Genomic DNA, 27,128 nt, shown 5'->3' with positions numbered 1-27,128 from the left:
TTGTCAGGTAGCTACCATCTGAAATGGCACGTATGTGCTTTGAAAAGACCATACTTGGATGTTCACAGGGCTTTCTGTCACAGACTGGGACCTTGTAGCACTAGACATAGACAAGTCACCAGGCGCGCAACACCCATTGGGCTCACCGGGCTTCAGCCCCCCCCCGTCGTATGTGACAGCCCGGCTGAGACAGCCTCGCGGGCTGGCGTCTGTATAATTGCAGCCGCACCAGAGTACTTCACGGGTCTTTAAAAGACCATTTACTCGTTAATGAGGCTTTTGTTCTGTTTTCACCCCTTCTTACAGCCACTCTGCCTATGGCTGGAAGACTTAGCCCCCCCCCCGAAATCTTTTTCAGCCCCCCCCGAAATTTGGCTCTAGTTGCCTGCCTGCAAGTCACTTATCTCCACTGCACCAATCAGGATTAATTTCTGTGGCTCACTGGTTCAGTGCAGTAACTAGGGGAGAGGATGTGGTCTGACGGCTAGACTGCCGACTTTGGAGCTCGGAGACTAAGGTTTGAGCCTTGGGGTCACGTCCACATCCTGTGATTCTGGGCAAATCACTTAATCTTCTGGTGCCTACCAAAAAGATGAATGTGTCCTTGTGTAACGTAACCAGGTGCTCATTTAAAGCGCTCCAATACCTTGGAGTCAAGTTCGCGCTATATATATCTGCATAAAAATAAACTACTGGACAGACTCCCGTTCGTGCCTTTCCATTTCTGGTGCTTTATGGCAGTTTTAAGATCTTCTTTGAGTTTCTCCTTGCTTAAATGGGTGTCATTTCTGATATTTATGTTTCCCTCATCTTCATTGCTTGATTTTCGCTCGCGAGAAAGTGTCACTCATAGTTGTTGAATGTCCCTCATAATTACACTGAAAATATGAAAAATTCACACAAGCAATCTCAGACCTTGGCAGCTATGGACAAAGCCAATTACCTGCATTAGCTAGACCTATTAATTTTTGCAATGCTTGTTACACAAATATTGTAAAGCAGCATGAGCTGCTGTGCAACATATCTTAAATGACAAAACCGCTATAATGTGGTCAAAGCTGGCTGCATCATACCGTTTCTAAAAAAAATAATAAGTTAAGACATATTTGCGCTGCTGTGTAACATCTTTACAAAAACATTAACAAAACCAATAGCTAGACAAAGGCGAAACCTATTGGCTTCGCAAATGCTTTTATTTATTTATTTTTTAATTCCGCAGAAGCACGTCGGAACAATCAGCCAATGAGCACTTCGGGTTTCTGTTAGCCACTAAGATTGGCTGAGGTGCCCCCAATCCAACAGTAGCTTGTATATTACCGCCGCATCCAAATCGACTCCCAATTTGTATTTAGCCATTGGATTGGCTAATTTGCGACCCGGAAGTATTACTATCACACACAGATGGGCAACGGATTCTCAGGCTGAAGTTCGAGAAAAAAATCGTGTAAGTGGAGCACGGAGTAATGTAGTCACTTAATTAGAAAGTGCTGCTTGGAATGTCATTAAGATAGTGTATAGTTGTTTCCCTTTTAGTTAGTTGTTCAGGTGCATAGATTGTTAGAGTTGTTTAGCACGTTATTTTATGCTTGGGCTACTGTGTTTGCAGAACATTGTGAACATCGAGGATGCTCTACAATGCCTATTAACAAATACACGAATACATATATGTTTTGCAGGTAAAGAAATGAAAGAATACAGTGCTGTTACAGGTAAAAACGTTTTATAGTATTTGAATCAATTGAAAAGTTATGTTTCGCTGCCAATTTGTAAACTGCAACAAACTTTGATGAAGCCAGTAGTTCTGTGAGTGCTGTGCTAACGCATGCAGTGTAAAGCGAAAAAACGAATGGCGGTCAGCATGATGGCATGCTAATGCTATCAAACGTAAGAAACTATATTGTACTCATGGACAGGGTCAGTACTCTACAAGACTGTAAAGAGGACACCACCTCATTACACAAGTGGAGAGCTAGCAACAGTTGTACAGCACAAGGTGCATCTCTGTGTAATATAAGGAGATAGTCAGCTATGTAAGGTAGAAGAAGAGCTTTACGTGGGTGCTGTTGAGTCAGGAAACCACACGCTGTGAAGTTGTTTGACTCCTTTGTATTGTAGCTCAATCCCTGGCATCCGCTACAAATGGCATCACAATGGCAGCACCGAATCACTATGGTAAGGAATAGCATTTTACCGGACAAGTGTCTAAGGTACAGCATGGCTCAAGTTAACAGACGGGCAACTGTATAATACAAAAGTGAAATGTGTTAACCCTGGTTATTTGAAGGGTAGAAGGTAAGCAGTGCACGATGCAATTGGAAAACTGGTAGGTATGGCGTGTGGAAGGAAAACTGGGGTCACTTCATTGTGCGAAGAAAGAGTAGCAGTATATGATAAAAGTGTGAAAGGAACAAATCTGATTTTGTAAGGTCCGAATTCTGGTAACATTAGTGAATGGGGAGAGGATGTAGCCTAACGGCTAGAGCAGTCTACTTCGGAGCTGGGGAACTGGTTACGAGTCTCTGGAACGACGCTCAACATCCTTTAAAAGCTAGACTATTTTCAGAATTTGAACACCCTGGAAATATCCAGATTATGAAGTTTGTCTTTTGGCTTAAGAGACACTGGGCTTGATTCGCCAAGGCATTTAGGCATCACATTTTAATTTTTATTGGAGCTTAAAGTCATGTTTTCTATTCACAGAACTTGAAAGTACTTTCTTAAATGGACTTAACATATCAAATATGCCTGCATAGCATATGAGTGTTCCATAAAAGGGATGGTTGCTTAAGTACGTGTAATTAAATAAACCCATGAATATAGGAGTAGAGTGCCAAGATATGAGACTCTCCAATTTCACAAATATGATCTGTTTTATCAGGAATGGGACCAGTTGCAAAACAGTCATAATGGACTCTTTCCTAGAAGAAGGCCTACATAGCAGCAACCAAAAGACTTTCTTGTTGAAATCCATTTTAAGTTTAGAGATAACTGTCACAGGTGTTTCTTAGGTGAACATCCTGGGTTGGCATAATTTAGCAAACCCTCCCTCCAGGAGATTGACCTATTGTTTGAGGTTTGGGAGTTCTCAGGATTGGAAATGTCAGTGTTTTGGACCTTTTACTGATACTGACCAATTTTAATTCATATTCAAACTGGATTAGAATAATTCTTTTTTGCAATGAAGTAAAATCTGAAAACCTTCCAATCAAAATTTTCTGATCGGTGATGATTGAAAATTATAGAAGTATTGTTCTTGATGCTGCCATTTTAATGCACAAGTTTTAACGTGTTATTTATTTATTTATTTTAAGTAGGAAGAACAGTGGGGCAGGAGCCACCAGAGTGTCTTTTTCTGACCGGTGGCATAGCGGCATTCCCCATATTTACAAGGTGGCGCGAAGCCGCTTAACGCCACCTTGTAAATATGCCCCTTTCTGCCACTGCCCTCTGTGGCACAGGGTCATTCCACTGCAATACCCATTGCTTTTTGACGCTACCATGGATTTACAAGGCTGGAGCAGTGCCAAAAACTAAGGCAAGGAATACCTGGTCTTAGAATGGCGATACAAGGAGAAATTATTAACTTATCATTTTTTTGCGCTTTCTATGTGAGCTGCATTCTGCATAGAAAGAGCAAATCACCCTTGATTGTTTGTGCTGGAAGATGTCCCTTCCTGCACAGAAACAATTGCCCTCTGCATCGCAGGCCCCCTTGCAACATGGCTGCAGGGTGATGGCGCTAAGCAACTTTTTTAGCGCTAGGGGAAACACGATGTGCCATATTTTGAAAATATGGTGCATCCCTCCATTTTGAAAATGTCGGAGAGCTGCATTGCCGCATTTGTCACAGCACAGCGCTCTAGCACTTTCTTGAACATATGCCCCTACGTTTCTTCCTCATGAACAACATGGCTGTTACACTTTCCGATGTTAAGGGAAAAAAAAATCGGGTGTTTTACTTATGTAGATTTAATAGCAACATACAATGCTTTTCCTTCATTTCATTTATTGCAGGGAAGGACTTACAGGGTCGTACGTGTTAAAAACATTTTTTTTAACAATTTATGCAAGTAACATTTAATAATGATTTTTGGTCAAGGCACGGAGGCTAATATTGTGCAATCTCCCTTACAAGGATTCAGAGCTCTCAAACATTCCAGAAGACTATAAAACCAAGTAACATACCTTCGTTTATGCAAGACCCTCCAGGGCATCGCAAAATTTGTAGTTGTTCAGATACAGGCATTTAAAATTACAACATGAATTATGCATTTTACAGCTTTACCAATGAATACACTACCATTCGTTTTCTGACAAAATGGTTCTTGAACTGGAATGCACTTAATAAAGGTGGAATGCACTCATAAATTGTTTCTGTTACAAGACGGTCACGGAGATGTGACCATATGTCTATTGATTGAGAGGTGTGTGACGGTAGTAATGAATGTGGCTATGTCGTTGTTGCAATAAATTGTCTGTGATCCAGTCTTTTAAAAAAAAATATATATATATTTAAAGGAAGAGGGTCCCTGTTCCAACACATTGGTACCCTATATTTTGCTAAAAGTAATGCAAGCACAAAGTAACATCTGGCTTTAAGTAGGAATGCTGAGTACGTAGCTCAGTAATGCCAACATCAGGGAGGGGCTCATCTCCTGATAGATCATTTGTCACAAAATGGACACCCAGTACAATGCCACTCCTGGGCCCTCCCAGACCAGATGGAAACAGTCGACTTTTGTTTGTTTGACATCTTGAGCATTCCAACTATTATATATAGTCATAGCGGTGTATAATAGAATCTTTGGCGAAATGTGAATTGTATTAATCTGCATTTGCTGTTCAGTGAGGCATGCTTTGATTTTTGTGTAGCAGAACTTCGTTTCCCTTACAGTTATGTATTGAGCTAAATATATTTCCTATCTCTTTTTTATTTTGCATTTGGACGGTACTTAAGTGATTTTGACCAATTTGAACATGTGTGACACTGCGTTTATAAGGTTTGGAGATTTCAGCATTTATCCTAGAGTGGGCGTAGTCTCCAGTTCAGCTGGATACTGGGGAAGCTTGTCTTTCACTGTATGTTTCAGCCTGTAATAAAGAAACTAATCTAGCACGTTCTCTGGGACTGCCTCTCCTCAAGATTGTGTTAGGTCTTTATAGTTCCCATACTTATGTTGGATAGCTGTGCAGTCACTTTGGGCTCTATTGTAACTGCTGACCGGGTGCTATTTTGCATCAGGATTAGGGGTATGTGTGTCTCATTCAAGTCCATTCTGTGTGTTAGTCTATGCTGTAAGTAAATGGTGCAGCTTACAATATTGAGTCACATTCTAGGTCTATGCTGTTGCCTGAGAACCACCATAGTTACTTGGTAGGGTTGAGCAGCTTCTCTCTTTCTGCTTCTAAGTGTGCCACGGCCAATGCCCCTTTTGTCCAAAAAGGGACAAATTGTGCTTGGACCTTTTTTTATAGTGTAGTTCTAGATCTGTTGCAAACCCCTGCCCCTTTTTTTCCCAAATGGTTTAACACGTGTTTCCCAGCTTATACTTGTTTGTCTGCCCAAGCCAATCTTATAATTTAGGATCTTAATGTGTTGAAAAGGGCCTTTATGAGTGCTATAATTATGGTAAGAAAGAGGTACTGTCATTTGGGAAGGGCATCATTTCTATTAGAGCAATCTGGCCCGTCAATGACAGTGAGTGGGATTTTGTTCCACTTATTGATATGATCTGGTAGCTGGTCTATAGTAACCCCATAGTTGTCTCTGAATACCTCTTGCAAGTCATGAGGCACAGTAACTCATATAATTAACTTAATCTTCCAAGCACGGAGGATTCCGGTGTCATTTGGTTTGTGTTGTACTTCAGAGGCTTCATTAATTCTTTACTCCAGTTTTTTTTAAGTCCTCTATAATGCAGCCTTTCATATACGATCGGGGGAAAGTTCTCTGCTGGGTCTCTGTCGTATACTACCACATCATCTGCATGTTTTGTTATTGGTCCCCTGCTTCTGTGTGAGTGGTACTCCTGTGATGCACACACTAGTCATTTCATTACATTAATACAGCATATACGAGGGGAAATGGAGATAATCCCTGCTTCATTTCTCATTTTCTAGTATTGGTTCTGATTTTGCTCAATTCAAACGTATCCTGGCTGTAGAGTCCTACCTAGGACAGAAATCTGGTTCCTGCACCCATTCTGTTAAGGACACACATCACAAATTCCCCATTCTAGAGTCAAACTCTTTCTCTGCATCCAAGAACACACCTGTCGCTTCTAAATTTGGATTGAGCTGATGCAGGTATGAAAAGAAGGCTTCTAAATTATACATTGTGGTAGGCCAAGGCAGGCCTAAAAAAATCATAAAAATGTTACTAGACCTGCATGCAGGTCAAGTAACTTGAATAATCTACTCGACCTAATCGTAATGTACTTGACCTGCAAACTGGTCTCAAATTGTGTAATCCTAGGCAAGTATTTTTGTTTTGTGGAGCCAGCTTTTTCTTCATGATCTCATAAGAGAGCACCTTCAAATATGCAGGTTCATTATTTGTGCTATACAAAAAATCTTTTTATTTACTAGACTGCACTATTTGCTCCATGTATAATAAGAATCAAGCCCACATATAGGGTGCACATGATCCCTGGCTTGCCTCTTAGTTCACTAATATCATTTTCACTTGAGCAGGAATATTTCCCAGTTCATGTTTAAAAACTCACTTTTCCTAAATATATTTCTAAAGCAGTATGTGCACTGTTATTTACAGATTGCACATTTTCCATTGAAATGGCCACAAAACTTTCCCGCTTACATGTAGTTCTAATGCCAAAACTAAATCATGCATAAACAATTTTTGGAAATTGAGTTTCAGCAAAACATTTGAACATCTGCACAACCCCAAGTAAAGTGTTTTGATTAGTTTTGATCCTGTAAAAAATATTTTCTGCACAGAATTACAAAAATGTGTCTTTGTAACTATTCACTTATTAGCGATTTCAGTGTTGTGTTAGAAAAAAAGCCTGACATCTTACATCCTTTCATTTCACATGTTCTGAATAGCGTGATGGTTTATCACATTGTCATGCAGTTCACTTCACAAAATCCTCTAAGTTCAGTCACAGAAAGAAAAGTAAATGTAGGAAGACCAACGTGACTTTCGACCTCTGTCTCTGAAGCTGAGCAAATGTGTGACAAGATAACATGCTCGTTCACTTTGTGAGAAAGCAGGACATCTGTTGTCAGCTCGCCAGAACGGCCGCGTAGGCCTTAAAAATAGCTCTTCCTGGTTAAATCTGGCTCGTCATAGCAAGTGGATTTTTCGAGCCCTGCAAGGGATGAATCCATTCTTTTTGTGATGAACCTTGCCGCCCATCCGAAATTTTAATTTGTCTGCAAGGATTTGGCCATTTTCTTGTGTCCATGTTCAGCAGTGATCTTGGCCTGCTGTAGGATTGCTAGAGAGCATGGAGGTAGGATGTCAGTATAAGCTTTACATAAGTCTGTTAGCCCAGCCTAGCTAGGTGCTTGTCCTTTTAGCATATTGATTGTTTTTCACATCTTCGGTAAATGGTAGAAAGTTTGCATCGTGGCCCTTCTCCTTTAGACCTGCACTTGTGAACATATTTTGGCAGGCATTATATTGGACTCTGAATAGGATGTTTGCGAAGTGTATAGCTCTGTAATAGTCTGTAAGAACAATTCAATATTTATTGTGTATCCCACAATATGTGCTTCGTTGACAATGCTTTCTGAAGTATTCTAGCTGGTGTTTTGCCAGGGTGTTCACCCTCTGTCTAGCTCTTTGCCACGCATGCTTTCGAAGATGTTTTATTTCTCTAGCTGCCATATCTTTCAGTCCGTTTTATTTTTTAATGGATTTCTTGCCGGAGCTGTCCATTCCCCATCTGATGCACATGTTTTTTTAGGTCCTTTCAGTGTCTTTAAGCATTGTTTGTACTTCACTAGTTTTATTTCTATAATAGTTCTTCCTTTTTCCCTCTTTAGTTCCTCCTTTTCTTCAGTTGTTACCTCCTATAAGGACAGCCCCTCTAATATGTGACTTCACTCGGGACACTTTATTTTCCCTTTCTCTGCTCTCTTTTCTTAATGACTACTTCAGCGTCAACGGAGCTGGAGTTGTAGGCACAATACCCCTTCCCCCGACAAACCCTCTCTTCGGGCTACTCCTGCCTTCTCCTCCTCGCTCCAGCTTATTATTTATTTATGCATATGGGCTGTAATATATTTTTTTACATTATTTATTTAATTAGCATTTGCTGCATGCCGTTCTTTAGCTTAACATGTTTAAAGCTAGCATGCGGTGTGCCGCAATTGCTACAAAAGAAAAGGAATAGGAAAAAAAAGCAGACGGCAGCCACCTTTCTTATCTATTTATTTTTGTAGCATACGCCGTGCTTTAGTTTCACATGTTTAAAGTTAAAACGCGCCATGCGGTGAGTGCTACAAAAGTAAATACATTTTTAAAAGAAGGCGGGCACCTTTTACATCCTTTCAGCTTTCCCTTTCAACATAGCAGCCATTCTCCTTCACTTCTATTTATTTACTTTTCTAGCATTGACCGCACGGCGCGCTTTAGCTTTAAACATATGAAGTCAAAGCGTGGCGTGTCGCAAATGCTACAAAAACCTAAAAAAAAATGCTTGCACTTGTTAATGCTCCCTGTAATTTTATTCACTTTGAACATGGCGTCTGCCCGCCCGCCCGTCATTTCTATTTACATTTACTTAAAGCGTGCGTGCTGCTAATGCTACAAAATTCCCCACAAAAATACTTGCTCCCGTACATTACCTAACTGTGTAATTCTTTTCCCATATTAGGTCTCCAGGAAAGGGTGCAGTACCACAGGTTATCAAGTGTCCCTGTGGAGTTGTAAATGAACACAATAATAAACAGATATATCACAGCCAAGTATGCATTTACATTTTGTTTTTATTGGAAGTGACATTTTTGTAGATTGCTTTTTAAAAATGAACCATTTTTTTTTTTTTTTTAAATTATCATTTTATTTATTGACATTTCTATCAATAGCGTACAATCACAGTTTCGGCAGGCATAGTGAACATACAGCAATAACATGAACAAATATGAGTGATCATAAATCAGGTTACATATGTATCGGCAGGAGTGAATATAATCAAGCAGTGAGGACAATCCTACATTTCCAAGGAATAGAAAGGAGACCAAGCAGATTCACATAGTCGCCATAGCAAACTTGCAGCATATTCGGAACGTCAGGGGGTTTAGCGTAGATCAATAAAATAAGTATGACCCTGCAGGGCTACCGCAAGGGAAGACCACAACATGTGCTGGCTAGAGCGATCCTAAGGAAATGAAACCAGGTCTGTAGTGTTGACGGGATATGCTATCAAATATGTCTGCAGTGGGCCCCAAATGTCTCGAGGACATGATGAGCGAGGGAGTAATTCAGCATAAGTTCAAAGTCGGTCCTGCCATAGAATCATGTCTTCTAGCCAATCTTTAAATTTGGGCGTTTCGGCCCGACCCCATCTGCAGGCCACTCGTCGCTTAGCCAGTACAAGACAAAAGGACACAAAGTTTCGATGCTTGACAGGGATGTGTTCAGTGTACCCTAGGAGGGCTATAAGAGGGGATCGAGAAATAAGCATGAAAGTCATAGTCCAGAGCTGTGAGGACCTGACGCCAATAGGTAAGTACCTCTGGGCATTCCCAAGCAAGGTGCAGGAAATCGGCGTGCTTTACATCTGTCACATCTGCTTGTGTCACGCAGGCCAAAGTTATGGAGTCTAACCGGAGTTTAGTAGCTGTGATGTAGGAATCTATTGTGGATAATTCGGAGTCTGCTATTGGAGGAGACCTGCTCCGTCTGCTTTCAGCTGAACAACCGTTGTGCGTCAGTGAGGTCTTGTCCCAGCTCCGCCGCCCATTTATCACGAGCTGCGTACGGAGGATATTCAGCATGAATGTACAGAGTGTTGTAGAGTGTGGACACCAAGTGTGAGGCAGTGGATGTGCGCAGGATGCAATGCAGAGGGGCCAGTGTTGCGGGCTCAGAGGGGTATGTGGGGTTACAAGCTTGAATTCTATGACAGAGGCGAGCATATAGAAATGTTTCCGTGGTAGATGGTGGAGGGGTCAGTGCATAGTTGTTGGAGTGTGCGGAATTTGTCTTAACATGTAGGTCTCCCCAGCACTGAATGTTTCGTGTACGCGCAACTTTCTTAAATAGGCCTTCTTGTTATAGTGACATCTCTGTATGATAGCTGAGCGGAAGGAGGGGGGGGGGGGGGGGGGGGGGGAGTATAGACTGGGCGCGTTCGTGTGGTCTAAAATGCTGGCCCAGGCTTTTATTGTACAGTCTACAGAAGTTGGACATCGCCCTCGGGGCTCGACATTGGAAAGGACGACACCATCTAGTGGGACAGGATCTGCAAGCCAATGTTCAGTGGCGACGTGGAGTTTAGCGAGGTGGATGAAACCAAAAATGGGAATAATGTGCCTGAGCGCATATATAGTATAATTCAAAGTTAGGTATGCCGAAGCCTCCGTGTGAGTAAGGCCGCATTAGGGTGTCCCACTGTATGCGCGGTTGTTTACCGCCCCATACCAATCAAATCAATTCCGATCGTAGGGAGGCGAAAAAGTGTCGTCCAGGGTCGTAAGGAATATTAAGAAATGGATACAAACATTTGGGGAGAATTACCATTTTGATAAGGGATATGCGACCAGCCATAGTTAAAGGAAGGGCAATCAATCGATTGATACAGCCCGTGACGTGCTCCATTGCACACCCATAATTGAGACGCTTAGCTCATCACGATCCATCGTGACGCGGATCCCCAAGTATTTAGCATCCTCCTCACACCACACAATGAGGAAAATCTGTTTAGAAGGGAGTAGCAGAGCTGGTAAACTGGAATATCTTTGATTTGGACCAATTAATGTGAATACCTTATTGGCCTTCGAATTTAACGAACTCGCGTAGTAGCAGGTTAAGATTTTGGCGCGGGTCTTTAATATATAAGGTAACATCATCCGCATAAAGAAAAATTAGTTTGGGACGAAGGAAGCACCGAAGACCCATGTGATGATAGTGTTGTCTGATCTTGGCTGCCAAGGGATCCATAACGAAGGCTAAAAGAATGGGAGAGAGTGGACACCCCTGACGAGTGCCCCGAGATAGGGAGATCGAGGGAGAGATGTGTTCGTTGATCAAAACCTTCGCCGTTGGCGAGGTGTATAGAAGTCGGACCCATGATATAAAGCCTATGGGAAGTCCCATACACTGCAAGATGGTGAAAAGATAGTCCCATTCCACCAAACCAAAGGCCTTAGAGGCGTCCAGAAACACAGCCACCAGCGCTAATTTTGGGTCTACTGCCTGTAGGATGGAGAATAGTGTCCCGAGATTGTGAATTAGCTCTTCCTAGGATAAACCCGGCCTGGTCTGGGAGAACCAGCTTTTCCATCAGTAGACTGAGACGGTTTGCTAGCAATTTGGCAAGGATTTTCGCATCCGTGTTTATGAGAGGGTGGTCTACAAGACTCTCAACGGTCTGCGGGTTTGCCTGGTTTTAATAATGATGTAATTAGCGCCTCTCTCATCGAATCTGGTAGGATCCGTGTCTCCTGGGCCTCCAAAAAACCTCTTTTAATACTGGTAGCAGCTGATCAATGTATGTTTTATAAAAATTAATGGGAAGGCCATCGGATCCCGGCGCATTCCCTTACTTCATTTCCATGATGGCTTCCCGCAGCTCATCATCTTCAAATGGCGCTGCTAAAAATTCACGCTGAGTCACCTAGCCACCCAAGAGCTATATCTTCTAAGTTGGGAGTGAAATCGGGGTGGGGGGAGGTGCGTTGCGAGCTATATAGGTCTGTATAGTATGCAGTAAATGTGTTTAATGTGTCCAGACTATCCCTATGGTGCATCCCTTCACCATCTATCACATCTAAGATATAGCTAGAAAAACGAGGTTGCCTGATAGTATTCGTCAATGCTCGGCCAGGCCTCTCACCCTCCCCGTATCGACGGGCGGTGAAATATTTACCTCTGAACTTCACCTCACGGTCTGCAGTAGCAGTGTGGTCCGTGAGCTTTTCACGGAGTGTGGTTCGCTGGGCACCTGCATTGGCACTCCACATGTCTGTTTCAAGTTGTTTGATCTCGGTCTCTAGGCGGCGTAGATTTCTCCTAATATTACGGAGCACCCCAAAGCTTTTGGATATGCATATGCCCCTGACAGTAACTTTAAAAGCTTCCCAAAGCGTACCCACCCGCTTGACAGTGCCCTTATTCCTAGTAAAAAAACTAATTTCTTCCCCTAATTCAGCTTGAAAGACCATATCCAAAAGTGCTTCCGGTACTAGCCTCCAGCAACGTGAGGTTGCAATTGAGTTGGGGTGAGTTATTTCTAGGTACACCGGCGCATGATCCGAGTATGTGCGAGCCAAATGTTTAGCAGATTGAATCCAGGGAGTCGCTCCACGCGAGCAGACCCAGTAAACTAACCGAGACCTGGCTGTATGCCCTGCTGTATAAAAGGTCCCTTCCCTTTCAGTGGGGTGTACGCAACGCCAAGCATCCACAAGGCCATGCTCTATAAACAGGCCAGACGGGGCCTCTCTAGCGTTGGTATAGTGATGAGGAAGGGGTTGGATTGGTCCATGGTCGGGCATATAGCCGTGTTAAAATCCCCACCCCATATGACATGTGTGGAGCCTATTTTAAGTATGGGCCCCCAGAGAGTGGAAATAGTCAGGGTCGTCCAAGTTAGGACCATAACTACACGCTAGGGTGATCGAATGTGTGCCCAATGTACCCTAGGGTATGCAGCTGTGGCTAGAGGGGTCTCCGTACGTGCCCCCCAGTATGAATGGTTTATGTCTCTTAACTAATATAAGTGTGCCACGTGAGTATGTCAAGTAGGAGGAAAACGCTCATGCCGAGGCCCATTTACTGCCGAAGCAGGAGGGGCGACGAGGGTCTGTGTGTTTCCTGGAGTATAGCGATTTGTATGTTGTGCCTATCTAAATATGCTAGTATTTGTCTCCGTTTACGAGGGTCGCGAAGACCCCCGACATTCCATGTGATTAATTTGATGCAAGGTTGGTCAGTTTGTGTTGTCATAGTAGGTATGATGAGGCTGTATGGCGAGCATGTTGTTGTCGAAAGGCAGTGTGTCCATTCACATAATTGTCATGTCGAGCTGCAATTGTCCGATATGTGAAGAGCAATAAAGAACATTCCCATCCCCTCCCCCCCCCCCCCCCCAAATAAAAAACACACAATGAGTTGGCATCTGAACAAACTACTAACAGCAATACCACCCCCACCCACAACGGCACCCCAATCGTGCCGGCATATTGTTGCCCACCCGATACCTTCCAACATCGCGGTTGACCTACCCTAGCCAGACTAGGCCAGTAGAGCGAGGGAAAAACACAACAATAAAAAACAGAAAGATAAAGATAGCGTGGGGGATCTGCCATGGGGGTGGGGAAGCGCCAGGGGGCAGTAATCCCTTCTCCTATCCCAATTCTTAACTGCAATGCAGTCCCTGGGTGTCAACCCATTTGGGGGGGTAGAATGATGTGGGGGCGAAGGGTGCTTTGCGATGTGTCAGTTAGATCTACCAACAATACAACAAGGCAATTGAAGCATGCATTTATACTACAGTCCATGATCAAAGCCCCTAGGGCACTTATCTGTCCGTGACCATTCTGCAGGAGTAAAGGAGCATCCTGAGGGGGTTGACAAAGGTCCCATCAGAGAGAGGTGCATGATGCGTAGGGTAGCAGCGTCTCGTTACAACACGGCGCAGTTCATCAAGGGCTAGTGTGGTTTGCCACGGGTGATCACAGCATGTGACCCACTGCTCCCCATCAGCCCCTGAGTGGTGAAGGAGATCTGGAGATGTGGTCGCGGCGAGCGTTTTGAGACAGTTTTTGGAAAATCTTCCACTTGTTGCGGATTCGTGCAGAAGACGTGCTTGCCATCGTGTGTAATCCGAAGCCTCGCAGGATACAGGAGGGTATACTCTATCTGAGCCTTGTGAAGCTTCTGCTTAACAGTGAGAAATTTCCAGCGTGCGTCCTGTACCGCTAGAGTGAAATCTGGATAAATGGTGAATGAATTCCCTTCGAATTGGAGTGTTCGCCGGCCTTCTGAAGTGCAACATCACGGTCCCGGTAATTAAGAAGTCGTGCAATGATGGGTCTCGGGGCTTCGCCCGGTGGAGGCCGTGGCCCAAGGGAGAGATGTGCGCGCTCAACCACAAGATGCAGCGAAAAAGAATACGCACCAAAGGACCTCTTTAGAAGACGCTCAACATAGTCCTCCATGCGCCCTGTATTCGTACTCTCGGGTATGCCTATTATACGAACATTATTATGGCGACTCCTGGCCTCAATATCTTCATTCTTAGCCGCAATAACTTGTCCATTTGCGTTACCTGAGCTTGCATCTGAGAAGTGGTATCTTCATTCTCGGCTATACGGCGTTCAGCCTCTTTCAATTGCACATCATGCTTGTCTACTTTTTGTACCAGAAAGTCCAGACGAGTATTCATTGTATCCATCTTCCCGGACAGCCAGGATAAACGTCTTAATGTCATCTTCAGAAGATTGTGAGGGTGGTTGTGCTTGGCCCATATTTGCGGGTTCAGTGTCCGCGGATGCTGATCGTGTCGCAGCCTTTTTGGTGTCAACGGTCAGTCTAGGCTGACAGCCATCGGGCTTCCCCCATTGCACTTCTCCACACGTCCAGGCGATAGATTTCGTCTTGTCACCAAAATTGGACATAATGGAGGCGTTACAAGCGCAGGCAGCTGCACAGCAGGAGAGGGGTGTCTCCGGGAGTTAAAATATCTTAGAGAAGCTCAGTGGCGGGAATAAGGAATCCGCTGCCTGGAGGCAGGCAACAGCGCACAGCCCCCCACTCAGCGCATTTCAAACTGAACCGCAGCTTGGGTTCCCACCAATCAACAATGCCCCAAACTTTAGTGCACCACGAGGAGTGATGGGCGAGTATCTGAAAGCAGGCCACACGTAAAGTCAAGTGGTTTGAAACAGTCTTGGCGGGTAGCAAAAAATCTGCACATCAATGTCTAGGGACAGACGGGCAATGATGTGGGCTCAGCGTAGGTGGTAGTGCTGACGGTCTCCTGCCGCGTAGAAGTGAACATGCAGAGTTTCATGGGAGCAGTATGAAAATGGAGGGCAGTCGGTGTAGTGTTGCCGACACAGGGCAGAGACTGTGCAGGCCGATCATAAAGGGCCAGTGCAGGGAAAAATATGGCAGGTATTCACTCACCGAGATGGCCCCCGGGTTGGTGCGGTGCGTAGCGGGTCCAAAATAAGCAACGAAAATAGCACGGTATAACAGGCGGCAGTATCTCGGAAGGGGGGGGGGGGGTACTCCGCACGCCCCCACTCACGTGCCTGCTGCCGCTGTGTGGGGTGAGGAAATGAATGCCCCGCATCTGGCGTATGCCTCACCATCTCTCCACCGATCGCAGACACAGGCGTCCTGAAATGGAAGTGCCAGCAGCGGGGCGGGGAGCACACCAGCGAGGAAAAGGCCCGCCTGTGGCAGGGAGGCTCCGGCATGGATCCGCTGAAGGTCAGGCCTACCCCCACGTGGGATCCCCGGGGCTCGAGAAGGGGCAGCAGCCGACCAGGTCTCCAGCTACGGCGTCTGCATCTGCACCTGCAGCATGTAAAGTCCTGTAGGTGACCGCCTGAATTTGCGAGAGCTGCAGTTTTTTCCCCAGTGTGACCGGGTGGTCCAGTGAGCAAGTACAGTGGTAGATTAGGACTATAGCTGGTAGATATGAGGAGAAATGCCGGATTTCATCGCCAGGTGTGCGGCCATCTTGGATGTGCGCCACCTAGCGCCCCCCAAAATTGCACCATTGCTGTTTGTTTATTTTTGTTTGTGAAATAAAGCTAAACAAACAGCAATGGTGCATTTTCAAAGCGCAAGCTAAGAAAAATCTCACTTCCAATAAAAACGTATGCTCAGCAGCAGTCTTTCTCTTTATAATTCCATTAAGGGTGCAGTACCTTTTGTGGGTAATAGAGGTCCCTTTACAACTCAACTGGGACAACTAGTAACAGCCTCTCGTACTGCACCCTTTCCTTCAATTGTGGAATTTCATTTACTATTTCTTAGGCTACAACTGGGATATTTGTAAACAAAAAAGACAATTCGCATTTGAAACGCCAATAGCTCAAAGTTTAACTAACGTGAGACCTATTGCATTGCAATGCTTGTTAAATATGTAAAGTTCTGCTACTACCCTTTTCGGGCAATTGTGAAGCTCTCTGCGGTACCTGACAGCTTAGAGAGACCGGCATTCCTAATGTAAGCATTAACAAGCATTGGCATAGCCAATAGGTCTCGCCATTGGCACCTTATAAGTGTTAAGCCATGCAACAGTTGATGTTGTTGCAACAAGGATATTGCGCTGCATAACTAAATACTTATAAGGTCCCAAAAGCGAGACCTATTGGCTATGCCAATGCTTTGATCATAGGAAGGCACTTTCCCACTGTTGTTATTGCTATGTAAGTGTGTTTGAATACAAATGTGGGCTAGGATTATACATCAGCAAAGGTTAATGACTGGATGCGTGCGATGGACTTGTTTACAGAAACAGTCCAACAATTTAAAATTTACAAGAGATTTAATGACCGTGGCTGGCAAATCACTAAAACCAACAGCCCAGAACACGGTGACATTAAGAAAAAAATACTACCCGGTGTAACTATTCCAAAATAAGTCAATTCGCGTCAGGGCAAAAGCTTGCAAGCGCCTGACTCTCTCGGTGCTCTCCTCAGCACGCGCTTACTCCTTCACCATGATGCGAGGAGTGAAGTTTAACCTGCTCTGCATTGCACTGGCGCTGCTTTGACGCTGACGCCCCCTCCCTCGGCCACCCTAAACGCCGGAGGTTGAATGAGTGGCCCCCTCCGCCCGCTCTTTGGTATAATAGCGATCGGTGCCATTTGCAATAATAGGACAAGCAAAAAGGCAGCTTTTAATTGTGTTCTTCAAATGAGGAGTGAAAGGGGCCGAGCGAAAAATGAGGGAGGAGGGGGCCTGGTCACAAAATAAGTACACATAAAATCCAATCTGTGCTTATTCAAAAGGCTCTGCGCTCCTGCAAAAGGCAAATGCGCAGTCAGTTTGTGAACTCTGAACCTGTGCGACCTTTTATAAGAAACTAAACAAAGCCTCGCATTTACAAGCAAGAATGGCACATGCAAATGCCCCCACCTCCATCAACCTCCCCTCCCCCCCCCCCCCCCCCCCCCCCCCCCCATCACCACCCTCCACCCACCCTGGCTCTCACGTGGGCTGACTCCGGGAAACCATTATGGAGAACGCGTTCTCAAAAAAACCAAACTAAAAGTCTGTTACTTAAATGTCAAAGCACACCATTGTGTTCGGCTACAGATTATTACACCTGATACGAACACTTTATAAAGAGGAATAAAAACGCCTGTAATAACTCTGAAAATATTACACTGAATGCCCACATGTATAAGGGTGATAAAAAAAAACAAGACCTGCAGACCCCAAGCAGTGTTGCCAGATTTTTTCAGCATTCTCTAGCCCAACGCCAACCAAAAAGTAGCCCAAAGTAGCCCAATATTGCTACTTTAAGGAAGGCGGGGCAGGGACAGCGTCAAGCAGGCGGTAAATGGAGATTTATGGCCAGACCATCTTACAGAAGTGGTCTGCGCAGAATGTATGCTCTTGCTAAGTCTGAAAAGATTTCAGTTCGCAGTCTTTACTTGACTCCACATTCATTTAATTTCTCCCGCGATCAATCCTCCAAGCAGAGCTGAAACGCTTTGGGATTGGTGTTGCAGCAGGCTGCCACATAGCTGCCAAGGTTTCAGATTGCTTATGAGTGACATTTTCATAATCTCAGTGAAATTATGAGTGACATTCAGCGACTATGAGTGACACTTTCTTGTGAACAGTATAATTTCACCCAAACTTAGTAGTAGCATGGCACAGCCCACAGCCTAGGTCGGACAACTGTTTCCGTGCGAGGCTGCAGAGAAACAATATATTAAACAGAGATTTCAATCATCTGAACTGTCTCACTTGCTGGCGAGAGAGATGGGGCGATGGGTGCTGCAAGCTGCAGTGGCCTCCTGGTTCGTGCCTGGCACTTATTATTTTACATATTAAGCACTGCACTGTCTCATTTACAGTAGGGGGGACCTAAACCAGTTCCACAGTCGAAAACCCTGTCCTGCTCAGCAGTACCACAACACCATCACGTCTACGGTAGAGGAACCTTAGGAAGGCAAATTAGCCCACTTAGGGAAAGTGTCTCAACGTTGCTCTTCCTGTCCATGACCCCGAGGAAAAGCCTGATGGTTGCAGGCAAGAAAAAACACAAATAATGCCTTGTATGCACTTGGAGAAAACCTCTCAGTGCATCAGTTGCATTGACTCTAAAACGACAAAATGCTGACCCTGGTGGAAATACAGTTCAGTTGTCTTGAAGAGAGTCCTCTTCATACACGTACTGAACAGAAGGTATGATGGGGCACGCTGTTCCATGATCTGAACAGGTGTAATTCAAAGGCCAGCACAGGACAAACATATTTTTCTATGAACAGGTGATGGCACAAAAATAGCGCCCCATTGTATGCGCTAGTCAGTAGGCATGTGCCATGCTCCGGATACCCGGGCGCTCAGGTAACTCCAAAAGGAGGCAGGCAAGCAAAGAAAACCATGATACTACTAACCGCACAGTGTGCAGTGGTAGCAGTGACACTCACACTGTCAGGAGTCGCAGACTGTAGGGAGGTGGAATCTGACTAATGGTTGCCCCAAATTTTTGCCTGGTATTTGAGTGGTTTTTGACTAGTCTGGCTGGGATCCTGCTATCCAGGACCCCAGCCGATCTGCTTTCTCCCTAAAACTAATGTGAAGTACCCTAGGTACAAACCAATTGGATGCTGAGGATGCCCTGACAGTCCCTTGTAGATGGTACCCTAGGTACCCAGGGCATGGGTCCCTCAGTAGGCCTACCAGGGCTGCAGCACTTATTGTGCCACCCTGGGACAGCCATACAAACTGACACCACCAGACCACTACTGTAGTCTGGGTAAGGTGGTGCTAGCACCCCTTACAGGGGTATAGGTATCCTATATCCCACCCCATTACAACACAGGTACTCTCATAGGTCAACCCTATGGCAGGCCTTGCTAATCCTACAAGGCAGGGTGCTGAGGTATGTGTGAGGGGGGACCCCTACATGAGTAGGACCTCCCTGCAACCTTCGTAAAATCATTGCTGGGTTGTTTGTAGTGTAGCCATACCATATACTCTTAACCGCATTATAAGTCTATTGCGATAGCGTGATAACTTGAGAATGGCTACACAGAACCATATCGTGTTTGGTGTCAAACATGTAGGAATCATACCCCCAGTCCAGCCATGGGCATGAGGGTACGATTCCCCCCTGCTAGAGGGGCGATATGGGAAAAGCAGCAGAATTGAGACACCAATTTAAAAGTGCACATGTAGTACAAAATGGCTACTACACGCCACCCACACGACTCTGGCTGGCTGTTGCTGGGGAAAACCCCAGCCTCGCCCGCTGGACAATAGGGCTCCTGTGGCAGGGAGGTGCTAGCATCTCCCCAGACAGGATAATGTGGATTGGAACAGGGTGGGTGCACCAAATGTCCTTTCAGAGTTGCACGTAGGTAGCTGCAGAGCCTTTCATTCTGCATACACCGCTTGGAACCGGTTCAGGGGCATCCTGCCCCTCGCCCAGCCGGGAAACACACAGAGGGGAGAGGGTGTAGCCACCCTTTCCCGCCTCACTACTCATTGGTGGACACTACTCTGGACACTCCCCTAATCTTGGGGAGAAAGGTGAATACCGTGGCCCCAGAGCCTCAGATTAATCTTGAACTTTACAGTCTTGACCTTCGACTTGCTGCTGCCCAGCTGACGGAAGAAATCATCCTTGGGATAAAGGAGTTATCCCCCTGCTTGGCAGGCACCTGAAACACTGCAAGTGACCCGGTTGGAACTTCGCTGCTCTCACGAACTTCGACGACTTCCAGCACCCTTGAGGTGGGTTTCCTAAGCATCCCAGAGGCCAGTGAGCGTGCACAGCAAACCTGTGGACCGTGGACCGCGTGGGTGCCGAGATTCCCAATACCCCAGGACACCGGCCACCTTTTGCGTAGCACACGACCCTGACCAGTGGGGAAGTTGTGCTTTGGCCCATTATTGAGCCAACCACTAAGCAGCATTTGTGCCAAAGATCAGCGCCCCAGCCCCCTCCGGTGGCCCGTGGGCTCCCTTTTACGCACTCCATTTTGCTGCCTTCCGCGGTCCCTTGTCTCTCTACTTGTGGGCCCGAGCGGAGGACAATCTCAACATCTAAGAGTTCCCCTGGTTGCTCCAGGCCTGCTCTACAGTCTCTCCAAAGGAGACCTCTCACAGACCTCGTGGGTCTGCACCAGTAGCTGATTTGTTCATCTTGCGTGGGTTGCGGTTGCCAAGGCTTAGTGGATCCAATCCGGACACTAACACCGCAGCGACCCTCATCCGACGTGGGACAGTCGCCCTCCAGAAGCTGGCCTTCCTTGAAGCCTCCCGGAGCCCGTGGCTGCAGATCCAAGCTACACCTCTTTCCACTTGAAGCACCCGACATTGAAGGGCTCTTTGCTTTGAGCTCCCTGGTCACTGTGCCGTGACCCAGACTCTGTCCCCTCTGCTTTCAGGTTCTTCTCTTCAACTTCTACAACTTCAATCTTCACGGCATCATCGGCGCTTTTGGATAGCAGCACTTTTGAACATTTTCCCATTTGAAAATCAGCCCGCGCCCCGACATCGAAAACAACCTATGCACCCGGCTTCCCTGGGGCAGGTAACAGTGGTACCTCGGTACTCTTGTGGTAGCGGGCTCCTCAAAAGCTTAAGTCTAAAGTTTTAACTTTGTACTCCTGCTAGAAGTGACTTTAATCTGTGTAAATCAAACCGCGACATTCTCCATAGGCTTTAATAGAGATCCCGATAGCAGCTATTTCCACTGCACGCGCCTCCCGTGGGTCCCCTTCCTCATAACCTGGGGTGGATTCTTAAGGGGCCAGCGATCCTAAATGCCCTAGGCATGGTCTGTAGAATTGTCGTGGTTCTTATACCACTTTTTTGATGTATGGTTTGGTCCCCCCCCTGGGGCCCTATGATTCCTGTGCTATTTATTGTGTTTATAAATGCTTGTTTGAATTGTAACTTTGCCACTGCCTCATAAAGAGACTGGGATTCTGTCTAGAATAAATACATATATTTTATATATATATACCTGTGTGGGCGACTCTTTCATTTGGTTATTCAAGAGGTTATTATGGTAAAACAATAAGCTTAACACTCCTTCAAGACTTAGCCTGAAGGCTGCTCTCCACAACTACCACGAGGATAGCTTTCTTTAAAGGTTGTCTTAAACCGATCATCAATAAGAGTCGAATTGGACTGGTGCAAGGTGTCCCCTATAACTAGGAGACAGCATATGCCAGGCCAACTTCTCACACAGACAATCATTAACAGCTTGAGCAGCACGAAAGCCCCAGCCTCAGGAACTGTGCAGCACGAGCATCACGGCAAGGATGCTGCTGCCGGGTTAGCACAACGCATGTGTGCCATATCGAAATCCCTTCTGAATATGGGAGTCTTTACTGTCATTGTGAGAAAAATAAAATGTGTACTTTAGGATGCTATGTTAAACTTATTGTGTACGTTTTGGTAGACTAATGTTAAGTTTTGTTGTAATGTTTTATAATTGCGTTTAAAACGTGTAAAATGCATTTTATAATTCAATTAATCTGTTTCGTTGTCATTCATTCAGTATTCTATACGTTAGTCCAACTTTTCGATTCTGAATGAGCCTTCGATTATTCACTATTGCATAACCGCGCCTGGCTAGTTTAAGAGGGCCACCCGATTTTAACACCGAGTGCAGTTAAAGAGTTGCGTGTTTTCCTGACCTTCTTAGTCGCGAGCATGTGCTAATGTCATATGTTTATAGCCTAAGTTCTATCCACTTATCTGTAACGCCTTTGTACGCGATGACCATGACCGTCAAACAGTGCCAAGCTTCTGAACACGCATTTGCATGCCTGGGAATTCTTAGTGTTATTATACGTCTTTTGTCTACACTAGTCCATCCTTCCCTTACCTGCTGATCCTTCCATGAGCGTTGCTTTGAAATATGAGCGGTGCAACAGGGTCATTCGGAAAACGGTCATTGATTTCTTTAGCAACTGTTACAAACATGTGATCCAGCGCGGAGTGCAAAATCCCTCACTACTGCCACGGACTAAAAGATCTCACACACGCACACTATCCATACATTCGCTGGTGAGGCCCATAACACCAACACACTTACCATTAGTCCGTGCAAGAGGCGATTATCCTTCCAAGCGCTGAATAATGAGGGAGGAATATACCACTTTACCCTAATGAGCAATAAACCTACAAACCCTTCTCATACTCATTAGGCCCTAGATTCCACATTTGGTATTACCCTCATAACCGGGACGGATCTGTTAGTTGCAGTTTAAGTGAAATTCTAATTCCCTAATTAACCTTTTCATTAACACATTTCAATGAATAAACAACCCAACTCATTTCTGTAGATATTCAAATCCAATTTTATATTAATATTGCAAATTAAATCATTCATTTGATCAAGTTGCCATTCATATTTAGCTATTCTGGCTAAAGTCGTCCTCTATGTCAAATTTTGCAGTCTCGCAAATCTATGCCCATCAATTTTAGAAGATTCAGTTCATCAGGAGTTTGGGCATTAATTCAGTCCGTCAAAGATTCAGGCTAACAGCTGTCCTGCAGTGTCACCGTCCTCTCCGTCAGCATATCATCAGGAAATCGAAGGAGCGACATCCCGACCTCTATTCTATGGGTTTTATAATAATTTCAATAGCAAAATGTAACAATATTGAGCTTTAAGCTGTTCTGATTGGCTGATCAGAGGTCAACCTCTCCGTTGCCATAAGGTTTAGTCCATGTTGTCCGCATACTTGCTGGTTCCGGTTCTTTAATAAAGTCTTTTGTCTGTAGCGCTGGCACCTTTCCCAGTGTCCTTGATAAGTTCAGCTTACCTGGGGTCAGGACAGGGCCATTGTTGCTCATCTTTTAGCGCAGGCGCACTTCACCCAAGCCTGGTTCAGCGTCTGCAGTCGGGTTAGGCACCAAAAGCAGCCATCATTTGATAGGCCAGAATAGTCAACTTAAGCAAAGAAACACAAAAACGTAATTAATACATAGAAATGACTAATTAAATGTTATTCCCTCGCTAATACCCATATGTGTGTGTATTTATCTAGCCAAAAGCAACACTCAATGCGGTTTATACTTACTAAATAAAGCACGAATCACAATTACATCACCAAAGCGACATATATCATGCAATGTTCTAATTATTTATCATTAGTATGCATACGAAATTTAGTTCACGTAATTAATTAGGCCATGCAGCTGCAAATCCCACATATATTTCAATCATTAATAAGGTTGATTAATCATTTCCACATCACTCCAAACCAATTAGTACGATTATAATTAATTAATCTTATTAATAAAACGACATGCAAAATGGGGTGGGTATACAACATTTTGCATAACCCGCTCCAGCAATCCCCCCCTTTGGTGATTTTATCACCACACCACCCAAAATTTTGTTCTGTCTTTACGGAATCTTTAAAATGTTTTCTTGCTCTTAATCATAATTCAGTTTCACCTACGTCTTCTCTTTTTACTGATTCATACATACTTTCCTTCCACTCCTCCAATTCTATTTCTTCAATTTCTCTTTCTTGTTTCTTATCTTTTTGTTTTTGAATTTTCACTTTTTATTCTTTTCTTATTTTTCTTGTTTCTACAGCACATACAACATAATCTTATCATTAAAACTATGCAGATTACACATGTTAATGGAAACAATATTTTACCTTTAACCCCTTCTGTGCCACGCCCTTTCCCCTTCTTTGCCGGGCGTTTCATTAGTGGGTGGGGTTCATGACGAGACTATCTCGTCATGGGCACAGAAGAGGATAAGAGTACTACCTATTTTCACTAAGAAATTATTAATAGCAGCTATTTTCTTTCCAATTCTATCCCAAACACTTTCAACCTCCAGTGGTGCAAGTTCATCATGCAATTCAGTAATATACTTAATATAAGTTTTCAGATCTTTGCTTTCGTCAGGAATGTAAGTACAACAATGTTGAACTTTCAGCATTCCACAGACTCCACCCTCTTTTGCCAATAAAATATCAAGGGCAAGTCGATTTTGCATTACCATAGCACACATGGCAACCATTTCAGTATTAACCAATAAAAATCCTCCAGCGGTGCTTGTGGACAAGCGATCCACTACAGTTGACAATTTTCTAATTTTGTTTGCATTCAGAGTTATTCCCACTGCTGGTATCCATGCCTGAAAAATATCACCTACAATTTCTGCCCAAGATTCTCTCTTGGTCCTAGCTAAATGATTACTTAAGCTATGTACACCATCTTCTCCTCTATCCATATGAAAGATTTTTGGAAAGACCAGGCCTACATAACATGTGCCATACCAATGGTCTGGCAAACGATAATATGCCCTGTTCCCGCAAATAAAATATAATCCAGGAAAGACTGGATCTCTTCCACCTTTGAATCCCCATCCACCCATGATTCGATATGTATCATGGCACTCACTATTACCTAGGAAATCATTATCATACGCAGTTTGGTTCCTTCAAATGCAAAATTTCCCTTTCTGAGGTCAATCTAAAGCTATAGTTGGACTAGCTTCTCCTTTCAAATGTTTTTCTTTCTCCATATCCCAGATTGTTTTCTCCACTTTCCCTTCTGCTGCTTTCCTTTGCATTTTCAATCTCCTTTCCTCAACCATGTCTAGGAATGTCTTTTCCTCCTTCTTCAAACTGCATGTTAAATTGTTTCTAATAATATACTCTAATGTTAGTTCCTTAGTTTCTAAAAAGAATTCACCTAATACCTTAGCAGGCTTTACTTTGTTCAATTTATTATAAGAAGGCACTTGCGCAAAAATGTTATCTACATCTGAAAAATAATATTCTAATTTCCCTGTCTCATAAAACAAACTAGCTATTACACTACATGTTATTCCATACGTTGCTGGAAGGTGATGATATGTCACTCCCTCAGAAACAGATGCAGGTAACTGCATACATACGTAGCTTTCTTTCTTTTGATCTGTATTTCGACTTCGTGAAGTCATAAAAGAAATACAATACAAATAAAACCAAAACTTTACACAATAATTAACATCTAAAAAATCAAAAGAAATACATCATCTACAAAAATATTTGCCAAAAGTAAGGGCTTCGTGTAATAAAAATGAAATTTCATTTTGTCAGAAAAGTTCTTCTAATATTCCACACAGCAGCTAAATACTTGCTGACAGCAAATACGGTTAGAGCGGATAAATCAGATTTCAACAATCGATAGGCATCCAAGTGATACCTAAAACCCCAATTTCTGCAAATGGGAATAATCCACTTTTTCCTGGATTTCGCATAGGATGGACAAAAAACAGTAGATGAACTTCATTCTCCAGCTCATCAGTACAAGCTGGACAATTTTTAGAAGTAGGTGGGTGCCAGCTGCTAGTAAGGGCTCTAATTGGCAAAGCATTATGTCTCCATTGGAGAAATAATTTCCTAAGGCCAATGGGGTTAATGTCATCCAGGACTGTCTCCAACTTATAATAGTCCTTCATTGTTAAAAAAGTAGTAGACATTAGCCCCAGTGTACCACTTGCTAAGGAAGCAGTCAAATTACGGTCATAATACAAAGTAACCAAATCTTTGCGGGATATAGTACTACAGGCCTCTTGCGGATTTGTCCACAGGGCCGATAGACCCAACCCAGATACTTCATCCTTTATATTTTTGAACCATGGAATTTTCCATAAAGCTGTATGTTGATATAATTCCATAAATTCACACCGGTAACTCAAAAGTTCGGGGGTTACCCAAAGTCGCCTCCAGAAAGTTAGGGGCTTCACACCTAATTCCTCCTTTACTGATTTTAATCCCAGATCAAGCCTGAGGGGGAGAAGTGGTGAGCTCAATGGTAGCGCGGCCAAGTTCCGTAGGAACTTATTTTCCGTAATAAGAATTTCAGGGGCACAATTGTTGCCCCACAATTCACCACCATATGTTACTGCCCCACGCGCCTGCATTTTATAAATTTCAAGTGGCGAACCAATGGGATGTGTCATGGATTTATTCCATAAATTTATGATACCCCCCACCTTTTGTGTTAACTTTAGATTTGATTTTATCTGGTGATGAGACCATGTCAGCTTTTCATTCAAAGTCAATCCCAGATACTCGAAAGTGTGGACTCTCTCAAGACTGATACCATGAATAACCGGGTTGGGACGAGATGACCTAGGGGGGTTAAAGATAATAAATTTTGTTTTAGCCGTATTGATCTCTAGCCCCCGATCAGCACAGAAAGAGACAAAATCATCCAGGACTCGTTGGACGCCCATGGGAGTCTTGGCGAGTAACAGGGTATCGTCAGCAAACATAATAGCTGAGATCCCTGTGCCAGCGAGTCTTGGAGCGTCTCTATTTGTTACCTCGTTCAGATGGGAGATAAGTCCATTTACATAGAGGCAAAACAGGGTCGTTGCCAAGACACACCCCTGCCTTACCCCCCTTTCAACGGAAAAACTAGATGATAAACCTCCTTCACTCCCACATCTGACCCTTGCAAAATTATTAGTATGAAGGCGCACTATAATCTGCAAAAGAGGTGCTGGGAGGCCTAATTCCTGCAACACAGTCCAAAGTTTTGTGCGTGGGACCAGATCAAAGGCCGCACGCAGGTCAACGAAAACAGTATAGAGAGAACCCCCCTCCACCTTGACTGTCTTCCAGAAGAGCATACTCAATCTGAAGATCTGATCAATTGTTGAAACGCTCTTTCTGAATCCCGCCTGATAGTGACTCAGAATTTCGGATTCCTCCATCCAGTCCAGAAGACGGTCTAGGATTAACCTTGAAAAGAGTTT

At 44.2% G+C, this 27,128-nt stretch overlaps 1 protein-coding gene across 6 annotated transcripts in view; it reads left to right on the top strand.

Moving 5' to 3' along the window:
- Window positions 1-1,362: 1,362 nt before the first annotated feature.
- Window positions 1,363-27,128, top strand: part of ERCC3 (ERCC excision repair 3, TFIIH core complex helicase subunit) — a 1,429,399-nt gene continuing 1,403,633 nt past the window's right edge. For 3 of the 6 annotated variants that reach the window (XM_085640925.1, XM_085640930.1, XM_085640928.1), the window contains exons 1-3: window positions 1,382-1,444; window positions 1,677-1,709; window positions 2,116-2,172. In XM_085640925.1, the coding sequence (XP_085497051.1) occupies window positions 1,685-1,709; window positions 2,116-2,172 (82 nt within the window). In that variant the 5' untranslated portion in view covers window positions 1,382-1,444; window positions 1,677-1,684. Of the gene's footprint in view, window positions 1,445-1,676; window positions 1,710-2,115; window positions 2,173-27,128 lie in introns of all 6 variants that reach the window. The other 3 variants (XM_085640927.1, XM_085640931.1, XM_085640926.1) reach the window with 2 other exon arrangements.

Source organism: Triturus cristatus, chromosome 2_2, assembly GCF_964204655.1.
Source record: "Triturus cristatus chromosome 2_2, aTriCri1.1, whole genome shotgun sequence".
Classification (NCBI taxonomy): domain Eukaryota; kingdom Metazoa; phylum Chordata; class Amphibia; order Caudata; family Salamandridae; genus Triturus; species Triturus cristatus.
This window is presented reverse-complemented; position numbering and strand designations above follow the sequence as displayed.